The 13,229-nt window shown below is 41.7% G+C and overlaps 1 protein-coding gene across 1 annotated transcript in view; it reads right to left on the minus strand.

Moving 5' to 3' along the window:
• Nucleotides 1-307: 307 nt before the first annotated feature.
• Nucleotides 308-13,229, minus strand: part of CORIN (corin, serine peptidase) — a 294,825-nt gene continuing 281,903 nt past the window's right edge. Inside the window, exons 21-22 of the mRNA XM_075859548.1 lie at nt 8,028-8,155; nt 308-1,940 (exon numbers count right to left, since the gene is read on the minus strand). Of these exons, the coding sequence (XP_075715663.1) occupies nt 1,758-1,940; nt 8,028-8,155 (311 nt within the window). The 3' untranslated portion in view covers nt 308-1,757. The remainder of the gene's footprint in view (nt 1,941-8,027; nt 8,156-13,229) is intronic.

Below are 13,229 nucleotides of genomic sequence, written 5' to 3' on the forward strand. Positions count from 1 at the left end.
CACGAGGAGTGGGCCAAAATACCTGTGGACAGGTGCAGAAGTCTCATTGCAGAGTTACAGAAATCGTTTGTTTGCAGTAATGGCCACAAAAGCTTGAGCAACAAAACATTAAGTTAAGGGTACCAACATTTTTGTCCAGGCCAGTTTCATTGGGGTTTTTTCTTTTTAAATTTTTCTGTTGAAACACAGTTTGAAAGCAATGTCTGATTGACATTAGTTGATTTAAATTAAAATGTATTATTACTTTTGTCAGTTTCAAGTTATTTTAGTGACCATTGTGGGTTTTCCTTTATTTAACAGAAGGGTACCAACAATTTTGTCCACGGCTGAATATAAAAAAAGTCTACACATTTTTAATGTACGATAAGAGTCATTTATTCATTACTTCTGGTAGGTTTTCTTTAAAGTGCCATTGTTGGGAGGTACCATAAGATTCCCACACAAAGGGTTCAACTGGTGGGTGCAAAGAGCACCACCTACACAGCTCCTAAAACCAGTGTTAGGGTGGGGTGGCTGTATACCGTACTGTGCCTGGTATCCAACTGTAACAGGCATTTGAGAGGGGCATGAGCCCTTTCTGGTCGTCGGCTGCTCTCAAGCAGTCAGTATGAATGGGAATGTGCTCAGCAGTGCTCACTTAGCTCCTTCCAAATATACTTTTTCAGGCACAGTATAGAGCCGCATTGGGAGAAGAATAGTGGAATCTTTTAGTGCCCATTAGTATAGCTGTTTTCTGGGTTTCATCTTAGGTTATTATTCTCAATAGGTAACAATTTATTACCCATAACAGAGTAGCAAATAACAAAAAATAAAACACAAATGCAGCTCTAGACTGAGAATGTGCTATAACATTAGCCCCTGTCTCCAGTGGGGCTCTAGCCTGTAATTTGGTGATTGTCTGGGGGCATGGAGGAATGTTCCACTGGTTATCACTTATTTAAAAGTGTAAGGGGCTTTATAGATGGGCTTTTGGGTATTTCTCCTTCCCTGTGTTTGTTGCGTTTGCACTATGGTGGAAAAAGGGAAGACCCAATAGGACTATGAAATGAAAGAAACTTTTTAATTTGGAGTTATATCTTTTCTGTCACTTCTGTATCATGGACTGAGACCTTATGGAGCCCATGCCATTAAAAGGGATCATTGGAGTGGAGTAACCACTTTAGGATTCCAATGTTGAGTATTACCCCATCCCCATTTTTATGCGAAAATATAATTTTCATTCATAGCCATCAAACGACCATATAAATTGTTTGATGGAAACAGTAGGTCGAGGTGGATAAAGCAAATTTATTTCATAACGTTCCCGAACATTTAGTGTCTTGCCATGGTATATGTGGGTGTGGAAAATAGTGACCAACAAATAAAATGTTGTGGCTCAAAAAAACTGATATGGATCAACACTTGCATGTCAGGAAGATTAGTAAATATCTTCTTAAAAAATTCTTATTAGCCTAATTGAAAAGAAAACGTAGTAGAGTTGTACCATATATATATATATATATATAAAATATTAATAATAATCAACTTTGTCCCTATGAACGACAGTAAAATACTTTTCCTGAAATCTCTGAAATCTTAGGTCATTGAGGAATGATCACACAGGGAAACAAAACTGAACAGATATGTACAAAAGTCCAAAAAGTTTTGACTAAAATACCTAATATTGAAAAACAAAAAAATATATAAATTTCATTGGTACACACAACAAATATCTTAACACATAAAACCTCCAATGATGCTAAGGCTGTTATATATCTTTAGTTGATTAAAAAGCTGTGAATGTATATTTGTCTTTCAATCCAATCCACAAAATGTGACACATTACTGTAGACACCTGGTCCTAGAACTTTGGAAAAGCATACGGATCCCCAGGAAGTTAGACCATACAATGTCCACTGTCCCTTTTGCTGTTCACAAACCAGAGGTCCTCCACTGTCTCCCTGTAAGAAAACAGATTAGTGGGTTAGGCACTGAAAGAGCAATATCTATAGCAGGTGTCACTGTCAGAATTTTTATTAAACTTGTATCGTATTACAAAATAGAATGGCAGTATGTCTGGTTCACTTATTTTGCCCAGGTGGAGCTAGTGATAATGCATGGAAAAATTTACTTATTATTCTGAAGTGGTTTCCCATGCATTCTGGTTTCCAGCAGCTGAGTCTTTTACAGCTAACTTTTTGTGTATTTTTCCCCAGTCTGTGTTATTGGTTTTACCTATACTTAGTTCCTGTTTGGCTGACCCTTTGTCTGCTCAGCCCCGAACTAGGAGGTCGGGAGATTTTGTATTGAAGCTCATGAAATCATGTTCCTATAGTCATGTATCCTGCCTGTGGCGTTACCTTTTTCTTTCTCTGTGTCCAATGTGTCTGCTACTCCCAGGTTTGACCTTTTGCTTATGTCTTTGTTGTGATCCTATTTTCTTCTCTGGTCCTGCCATTTGGTTCCGTCTGCCCTCTAGTATGTTTTTTGGCCTTATATGCCTTTTGATCATGGTCCTGGGACTCATTCTGAAAGACTTCTTGGTCTTTTTGGCTTAATTTCTGACATGGACTTATATTAACTACCGTGAATATTCTTCATTGCTATCCTCCATTAGCCATAACCAACCATGGTTCTCATATGAACAAAGGCTTGTGCTGTGTGTACAAAACTTGCTCTGGTGACTTTTATTCTGGAAAGTGTAGTCTTAAGACCAGGCACTTTCCAGTAATAGGCTGTAAGAAAAAATACCTGTACCCATGCATTATAAGAACCCAGCTGTTTCCAATGACAGCCAGTAGAGTTGTGAATGCAGCTCTGAAGTATATAGGCTGTACAATGTGTAGGCATTCTCCCTAACTTATATCTGAATCTATTATTTGGAAGAATTTCTTTATTCTCTGTACGTTGGTATGTAGACGTGACATCAAACATTTACCGCCATCTGGGCCTACAAACAACAGCAGACACCCTCTCCCAGGTTCCATACTTGAGACCTGAGCAACAGGGCTGATTCTAGCTTTTCTGCTGCTTGAGATGAAAATTGAAATGCCGCCCCCCAGATTTTGATTGACATCCCCCTGGCTGTTCTACATCACTACCAGCCTCCTCCAACTCTTGCGGATGCGCCATTGCATTGTACTCCCCTGGCATGCGTGGGGCAGCGATGAAGCCAGGCAGAGTACACCTCGCTGCATGGTGCATGCCCAAGTAGTACAAGATCATGGCGCATCCAAGAAAGTTGGAGGAGGTTGCTAGTGATGTATAACAGCCAGGAGGATGTCAATCAAGCATGGAAAGGTGGGTCTGGAGGCAGGACTGTGTGACTCTTCAAGACAGCGGCACTACCCCATGACCCTTTAATGAGTAATTGGCATATAGTGTGCATCGTTTTACACCGCTATAATTGTAAAAGATTTTACTGCATCTGAAAAAGACATACAAGGGAATGATAGAGAAATATTGTCAGGTAATGTATTACTGCATGATGGCGGTTCAAGGGGTTAAATCTACCTGACAGGTTGCCATTAAACATACAATGAATTGCAACAATTCCATCTGCCCTGCAATTTTGTTGGTAAAAATATATCCTATATAATTACAGCTCTAGTGCCAAGTTCAGTACATACAGTATATACAGCACCAGAACCAAGCTCAGTACATATATACAGCTCCAGAACCAAGCTCCGTACATATATGCAACACCAGAACCAAGCTCAGTACATAAATACAACACCAGAACCAAGCTCAGTACATAAATACAACACCAGAACCAAGCTCAGTACATAAATACAGCACCAGAACAAAGCTCTCTACCTAAATACAGCACCAGCACAGATACAGCTCAACTTAGTGCAACCCCTGCCGTATAGGTTTGTATGATGTAAAATTACAGCTCCCAGCGTGGCCTGAACAATGCTAAGGATGTGCTGGGAGTTGCTGTTGCACAAAAAAAATCATACCACCCATCATCTTGCTGCAGATCATGCAGTGACTACAGTACTGATTAGAGGCAGAATAAATCTTTACATTAAGTCACTCACAGGTCGCGTCTTCACAGATTCTAGTTGTTTTTTTCTCTTTTCTTCTCCATATAGTCCAGACCTCTATGATGACTTCTCCTGGCCACAGCCCATTTCTTCAGCTTCTGACTTTTCAAACATTTCTGCACCTATAAATGAAGATAAAATTCTCATGGTGACACACACTGCAGCTCTAATTCTAATAGCGCCGTGCACTGCAGCTCTAATTCTAATTGCGCCATACACTGTGTCCCTGATTATAATAACACCATACACTGTGTCACACACACACACACACACACACACACACACACACACACACACACACACACACACACACACACACACACACAGTGCCCCATGTAGACAGTGCCCCACATAAAGCCCCCTGTAGACAGTGCTCCACATATATTGCCCCCATAGAGCCTCCTGTAGATAGGGCTCTACATAGAACCCCTTGTAGATAGTGGCCATTATAGAGCCCCCTGTAGATAGTGCCCTACATAGATCCACCCCGTAGATAGTGCCCCTCTGTAGATAATGGCACTCACACTTTAAAAAAACAAAAAAAACTTTGCATACTCACCTGATTCTGTTCCCACGCCGTCCTCTTGCAAATGCAAGTCTGCTCTCTTCTGAGCAGGTCTGCTGGTGCTGAATGATGTAAGCAGCGCGATTACATCATTGCGTCGCATTCATTGTTGAAAGACGCTAATTGGCAGGGCAGAATGCCTTGCCCAGTCACTCAGCGCCTTTTAACAAAGCAAGCGGCACGATGATGTCATCACGCCGATTGCGTCCGTAAAAGGCGCTGATTGGCAGGGCAATTGGTGTGGAATAAGAAGCCATAGATTTCATAAACACTATAAATTGGAACAAACTGGGCATCTTGCTGATCCTCATTGTGTCACATACATAAATTGAAAATTTGTATCTGGTTAAAGTGCGCCCCAACAAAAAAAAAAAGGACTTGTTACATAAACTTATTTCAAAAGTGTGGACATCAACCGTTTTTTAGACTTTATCACCTTTCACCATAAAAAATGGCTCACAAATGTGGTCTATAGTCAATAGAAACATAAGATAAAGACTTCAGACTACATTCAAAAATTGTATATTATCGGTTCATGCAAAATGGATACCCAAACAGTATATTGAAAAATACTTACAAAATAGCCCTCTCACATACCCAAAATGAGTGTTTACTACAAAAAAAGGAATACTGTAAACCAGATGAGAACAAGAACATTGCTCAACTTTCTTATTACCTCATAAATGATGGATAACAAGCTAAGAAAATACAATTTTACCAAGCTTTGGTATATTCTACGCCAAGACCCACACCTGGCTACATAACATCCCACAAAACCACAGATTACATTCAGAAGATCACCAACCCTAAAGAATATTTTGGCCACTAGTCATCTCAGAACTAGAACAAAAGACAATACTGTACAAAATACTTTATGGCCGAACATTTGTGGGTTATTTCTATACAATAGACCCAAATGCCTCAGTTGCAGCCTAATTTTACATAGACAAGAAGTTCACATTTAATATTATTGGAGAAAGTTTGTCATAAAACATTTCATAAACTGCTCACCAGACGTCTTGTAAAAAACAGAACATTTTTGGATTTCCAAAATGTGCATATTCTTTCCCAATGGTCCTTATGAGATGTTGGAAAATGTATGAAATATATGTATTGTCCAGTAAATGTGGTAGCACACTGTTTTTGGTCTTCATATTATACCTCATTTACCTTTTAGGGTATGTTCCCACACACAAAATATGCTGCAGATTTTCTGCAACAGAAAATCTGCAGCAGAATCTCAAGAAAACACTGGTATATCTGGTACAGAAATCCGCACTAAATAGTGCGTTTTTTTGCTCATATTGCTGCGCAAACGCTGCGTTTTTTCCGCAGCCGTTTTACTTGCAGATTTAGTGTTGAACATTGGTTATAGCAAAGTATAAGTGCACCTGCGGATTTCCAGCGGTTTATACTGGGTTTCCGCTGTAAAAACCGCAACAACCTAAATCTGTTGTGGAATTTCTGGTCCCCATTGAAGTCTATGGGCCAAACGCGAAGCATCTCCGCACAGAACACGCAGCATAAATTGACATGCTGCGGAATTGAAAAACGCACCGCAAAACACATTCTGCACGACTTTTGTGTGTTTTTTTTTCGCAGTGTGGGCATGAGATTTTCTAATTCTTATTCACTTTGCTGCTATAGTTCACGCTACGGAATTTCCACACAGAATTCCGTTGCGGAAATTCCGCAGCGTTTATGCTACGTGGGAACCCAGCCTTATTCCTTCATCCGTTTTCAGCTACAATTTCTGTTCTTTCCATTTTATATACCAAATTTTTTTCCTTTTTTCCCAGGTCGGTCTAGCTTTTGCCAGCTACACACACATAGATTATTTGGTCTAATCTATGCACCCGTAATAATAACATTAGGCGGTTGCTGAGCAGCCACTTCACTATACCAACTACACGCGCTTAGACCTTTTTGTTCCAACCAGGCTTCCGTAGTATTCGCTACTTCTCTGCTCCAGCACTCTTATCAGTTTTTACTATTTATCATTGATTCAGCCAGGTATTGTTACGGGTATCCACAGCACTCAATAGTCTATAGTATTAGTATCTTGATAGCCTATACAATCCCCTTACATCTTTTTTTTCCCCTTTTATATTTTCATTTACTGAATACAAATATAATTAAATGCAAAATACATTCCCTTCAAAAATGTGTCGTCTTGTTGTCACCATAGCACAGTGACATGTCATCTAGCTCCATGTGACCACACCAACCAATCGCTGGCTGCAAAGGTGACGTATTGTTCTTAGTGACATATTACTATTTTGGTAGTGGCCAACAATTAGCTGCCAGATGGTGCTGGATGACATGAAGAAGTGAGGAATTTTAAAAGTATGTAGCATATTTTATTTAGAATATTTATTTATTTACTATTTGTAGCCAATAACCTTTTTAGGATTCAGATTTTTTTTTTAAAGTATCTGATAAAGAGTTTTGTTGGTTTAGTCATGTACTGCAGCATCATATAAAGACAAGATTGTGTTTAATTGAGCTGGGAAATGCTCTACAGTGATGGTTTGCCACAATTATTTGTGATTTCCCTTATTAACATTACTATGGCAGAATCACATTGCTGTGTTCATTATATTATTCAAACAAGCTCAGGTAATTTTTACAATTTTTTTTCTTTTTTTCTTTTTCTAACATTTTGTTTTATTCAATACAAGAAAAAAAATATCATACATCTTAAATTCCAACAAGATAATAAATAAACCCGACACCCACCCACCACCAGAAGGCTGCACAGAGAGAAATGCGGCATTTAAATGACTAGAAATGGGGGTGGCCCCCTGTAACTTTCCAATGCCCCCCACCGCGACGTGATCGTGGGGTGTCATCTGTTGGCATGCCTCTGGCAGGGCTTCTTAGGAGAATGTCAGTATCATGATATACCGCAATACATTAGTATTGCAGTATGTCATGCAATCGCTCAAAAGAGTTAAATTAAGAAAAAAAGCAACATTTACCTATCCTTCCCCCTTAGCAATTAACTGCTGATACTCCGGCACTCCCGTTGATTGTTTAAATGCACGTAGCATGAAACCGCTGCAGTCAAACAGAGGGTTCAACGCTGACGAATCCTATTTCTGGTCATGTGTTGTATTTCTGTCAAAATGCTGTCAGCGCACAGGCCTCTGATTGGCTGCAGCAGACACATGCTACGTGCATATAAACAGTTACCGGGAGAGCCGCCGGAGCGTCAGCGCTGGATCGCTGGGGGAAAAGATAGGTAAGTATACTGCTTCACTAATCTCATTTGAAGCCATTGCAAAAAATATTTCAGAACCCGGATAACCCCTTTAACTACATGCTCTAGTCAGGATGAAGACAACACTGCAACTCTATACTTTGCTTTGTGTTGAGCCATGGATTTCACTTATGGCTGTTTCAATTTAATAAGTTGAACTAGCTATACTTACCATACAAGAATCCACTGTGCCAGATTCATAACCAGCGCATAGCATCCTGGATGTGATTGTGTCAAAATATGTCCGACAGTGCTCTAAAGATATAATTCGTACTTCTCCTTCCTGCAGTTTAAATGGCACTGATAGAGGATAGAAGACAAAGGGTTAAAAAGTGAAACAACCCAAGTGATGTGGTATATCTATGGCAGCATTACACTACATCAAGGGGCTGAGAAATACCTTCCTAGGACAACATTTGATTTTCATTTTCTACAAGATCTGTTAGTAATTGAACCGTGTGTTTGCTTTAAGAACTACTCAACTAACATTTAGAAAATCTTAAGAAGTTTAATGAAATCATCATTTAAGTTAACATGACACGTAAATTTAACATCAACCTGTCAGTATTTCTAATTGGTAGCGATGAGACTTATTGGTAATGACGTCTATTGTTCTGCGGAATAACTGCCTCCAGGCAAATGAATTTCACATGAAAGGTTGTGTAAGCACAAAACAAATGTGGAACAACAATAAAATGATGGATTCCATTTCCCAATTATTAACACTGATTTAGCTAGGGCCCACTTCAATGCAAATATATCGTCATTGGCAAACAAGTTTGCTTTAAAGAAAGCCTCTAACAACAAATAATAAAAAAAGGCTAATCTAAGGACACGGCCAATTTGGGCCTTGAGGACCAAACAATTTTTTTTATATTTCCCTCTTTGCATCCCGGCGCTCATAACTTTTTCATGTTTTGTCCGACGTAGCTGTATGAGACTTTGTTTTTTGCAGGACGAGTTGTACTTTATGTAGGTATCATTTTTTGTTATATTTACATTATCGCTTAATTTCTATAAATTTTTATTTTGGTAAAAATGTAGAAGAAAAAGTAGTTCCACTGCAGTTTTCTTTATTTTATTTTACACCATACACCGATCACCATAGATAATGTTATACATTTATTGTACAGGTTGTTACGGACGTGGGGATACAAAATATGCATTTATTATTTCATGTTTTGGGATTTATATTTTGAAAAGTTTAGTTATTGTAAAAAAATTGTATTTCTATTTCTTTTTTTTTAATTTAACAAAACTTTTTTTATTCATTTAACTATTTTTTTTAATCCCATAGAGGGATTTTAGATTTTTATTTTTGAACTTTAATGTACTGGCATATATCTTTATGCCAGTACTTTAGTCTGTGCACTGATTGTACACAGGCAGTTGTTAGGGCATAATTAAGTATGCCCTAACAACAGGAAATATGATCAAACAGCCCTGGTGTCCTTTAATGGACCCTGGGCTGTCTGCCCATACCAGGTATAGCCATTGATCGCATCACAGGGATTTCCTGTGACGCGATCAAAGGGGAGACCCCCTTCTCACTTTAGCTTTGAATGCCGCGATCAGCTTTGATTGCGGCATTCAAGGGGTTAACAGCAGAGAGACGATGTTTCTCTTCTCTCCGCCGATAGAGTGGTGCTACGGCTGTGTATTATAGCCGTTACAGCCGCTGCCCTGCCCATCGTGGCGCGCGGACACTGGCTGGCACACAGGACAAGAATACTCGTCCTAATGCGCCAAGTACACGCCGCTCAGGACGAGTATTCTCATCCCGTGTCAGCAACCAGTTAAGAAAAAAGAGGTTTAGCGTGCTTCCACGTTCCGAAGTGTGTATAGTATAAAATATGAAAAACATGGTGGATTATTATAGAAACAGCGCCACACTTATCCTTAGCCTGTATTTTGTTTTGCAGCTCAGGCCATTCACTTGAATTGGGACTGAGCTGCAATACAAGACACAGCTCATGTATAAGGGTGGCGCTATCTCTGGAAGAAAGCAGGGTCTGAGTGGCAATACCAGGCACATCTTATGAACGAGAGTGGTGCAGTTTCTGGAAAAAAGCCATGTTTTTTCTAATCTCATGCAACATCTTTAATTATTAACACCAGAATATAGAGCTAGTAGATCTGAGTAAGTCATTGTGATAACATAATCTGTGATCATGAGTTTACTGGTGTAAATCGATCAGCCATAACATTGAAACTACCTGCCTAATATTGTGTAGGTCCCCCTCGTCCTGCCAAAACAGCTCTGACCTATTGAAGCATGGACTCCACAAGGCCTTTGAAGGTGTCTTGTGGCATCTGGCACCAAGATGTTAGCAGCAAATCTTTTTAACTCCTGTAAATTGTGAGGTGGGCCTACATGGATCAGATTTGTTTTTTCAGCACATCCCACAGATTTTTCATCGGATTGAGATTGGGGAATTTGGAGGCCAAGTCAACACCTTGTACTCTTTGTCATGTTCCTTAAACCATTGAGCTGAACAGTTAGGCGGGACATATCATCCTCCTGAAAGATGGCACTGCCATTAAGGAATACAATTGTTATGAAGGGGTATACTTGGCATTCAACTATGTTTAGGTATGTGGTACGTGTCAAAGTAACATCCACATGAATGCCAGGACTCAAGTTTTATTTAGCAGAACATTGCTCAAAGCATCACACTGCTTCCCCTGGCTTGCCTTCTTCTCGTAGAACTTCCTGGTACGATCTCTTCCCCAGGTAAAGCACACGCACTCGGTCATCTGCATGTTGTAAAAGGAAATGTGATTCATCAAACAAGGCCACCTTCTTCCATTGCTCCATGGCCCAGTTCTGATGCTCACGTGCAACTACGTGTAACTAGTCGACTACGGTATTCATTCTGTCAAAATGACGGAACCCGTGCACAACGGAGACAAACGGAAACTATTGGCACTGGATCCTATGGTTTCCGTTTGTGTCTGTCAGGACTCTGTTCTGACGGAAAGCTCCGATGGAACGTCGGAATGGAGCCCTAGCGCCAGGGCCGCCATCAGGGGGGTATTAGGGGTACAACTGTAGGGGACCCGGCCAAACTTAATTGAAAGGGGGGCCCGGCAACTGCCGCGACTTGGCTTTGGTAGAAAAAAACAGGCCCCTGCAATGGGGCCTGTTCTTTTCACCAAAACAATGTCGTGAGCTGCGGGCCCCCCTCTACACAAACACCGCCGCGAAACACCGCCCGCTGGTCCTTAAAGAATTTTGAGGCAGATTTTGACCTGCCCACACTATCTTGCCGCGTTTTTTGCTGCGTTTTTTGCCCGCGGCGATTGAGGACAGCAGACAAAAAACGCAGCGAAAAATGCATTTTCTGCCTCCCATTGATTTCGATGGGAAGTCAGAGGCGGAACCGCGGCAAGAAAGGACGTGCTGCTTTTCCTTTTTTCCACGACTTACTCCCATTGATTTCAGATTAAATCAATGGGAGGCGGTTTTGGAAGTTCTTTGGTGCTGATTCTGACGCAGCGTCCGAGTCAATATCAAGGCCCAAAAACTCTGTGAACTGGGCCTTATTGTTAGGGCTTATTCAGACGAACGTGTAATACGCCCGTGCAACGCGCGTGATTTTTACGTGCGTCGCACGGACCTATGTTACTCTATGGGGCCGTGCAGACTGTCCGTGATTTTCATGCAGCGTGTGTCCGCTGCGTAAAACTCACGACATGTCCGATATTTGTGCATTGTTCGCGCATCACGCACCCATTGAAGTCAATGTGTGCGTGAAAATCACGCCCAGCACTTCCGCAGCAGTATGAACTATGAATGAAAACAGAAAAGCACCACGTGCTACAAACATACAAACAGAGTGTCATAATGATGGCGGCTGCGCGAAAATCACGCAGCCACGTATCATACGCTGCTGACACACGGAGCTGTTATGGGCCTTTTGCATGCGCAAAATGCCACGTTTTTTGCGCGCAAAAAGCACACGCTTGTGTAAATCCGGCCTTAGGGTAGGAACACACTAGGCATGAACACTGCGGATTTTATGCGACAGATTTTATTGTGGAAAAGCCGCAGCGTATTACAGTCGCAGCCGAGTGGATGAGATTTGAAAAAATCTCATCCACACGCTGCAAAAAAAATGGACCTGCCATGTGGCTTTTTAAGCCGCAGCATGTCAATGTATTCTGTGGAATCGCCGCTCCTCTGTTGCGGAAATGCTGCGGTTCTGCCGCAAAAATCACAAATGAGAAAAAAAAAGGCACTTTTAAATTGATAAAAAAGTTTAGACTTACCCCGGCCGTAGTCCTGGTGACGCGATCCTCTATTCTTAGCGCAGCCCGGCCTCCTGTCATGACGTTTCATCCCATGTGACTGCTGCAGCGGTCACATGGTCTACAGCGTCATCCCAGGAGGCGGGGCTACGTTCAGAAGAGAGCGATGCGTCACCAGGACTACGGCGGGGTAAGTATAAGCTTTTTTTTCCCTGCAGGATTCCCGCAGCGGACAAGCCTCACGAAACCTGCGCCACTATTTGGTGCGGTTTTGCTGTCGGAATTCCCTGCGGCTACCGGGGCGGATTAGCTGTGTAGTTTTACTCAGCATATCCGCCTAGTGTGTCCCTTATGATGTCGCTCCTGGAGCTGCTGCCGGTCTCTAAATAGGCAGTTGGTCCAGTAGAATTTGGAATTATTTTTTTTTGTGAACCAGCTTAAAAAAAATAAAACTTTTGTGTTAGGGCCTGTTCACATCACCGTTCGCTTCCGCTCCGGGGTTCCGTCTGAGGTTTCCGTCGGGTGAACCCCGCAACGGAAAGTGAAAGTGACAGCACAGCTTCCGTTTCAGTCACCATTGATCTCAATGGTGACGGAAACATCGCTAATGGTTTCCGTTCGTCACCATTCCGGCTGGTTTTCGGACGGAATCAATAGCATAGTCGACTGCGCTAATGGTGACGGAAATGGAAGCTGAGCTGTCACTTTCACTTTCCGTTGCAGGGTTCACCCGACGGAAACCTCAGACGGAACCCCGGAACGGAAGGGAACGGTGATGTGAACAGGCCCTAACACAAAAGTTTTGTATTTTTTTAAGCTGGTTCACAAAATAAAATAATTCCAAATTCTACTGGACCAACTGCCTATTTAGAGACCGGCAGCAGCTCCAGGAGCGACATCATAAGGGACACACTAGGCGGATATGCTGAGTAAAACTACACAGCTTATCCGCCCCGGTAGCCGCAGGGAATTCTGCCAGCAAAACCGCACCAAATAGTGGCGCAGGTTTCGTGAGGCTTGTCCGCTGCGGGAATCCTGCAGAGAAAAAAAAGTTTAGACTTGCCCCGGCCGTAGTCCTGGTGACGCATCTCTCTCTTCTGAATGTAGCCCCGCCTCCTGGGAT

The sequence above is a fragment of the Rhinoderma darwinii genome, chromosome 1 (genome assembly GCF_050947455.1).
Source record: "Rhinoderma darwinii isolate aRhiDar2 chromosome 1, aRhiDar2.hap1, whole genome shotgun sequence".
Classification (NCBI taxonomy): domain Eukaryota; kingdom Metazoa; phylum Chordata; class Amphibia; order Anura; family Rhinodermatidae; genus Rhinoderma; species Rhinoderma darwinii.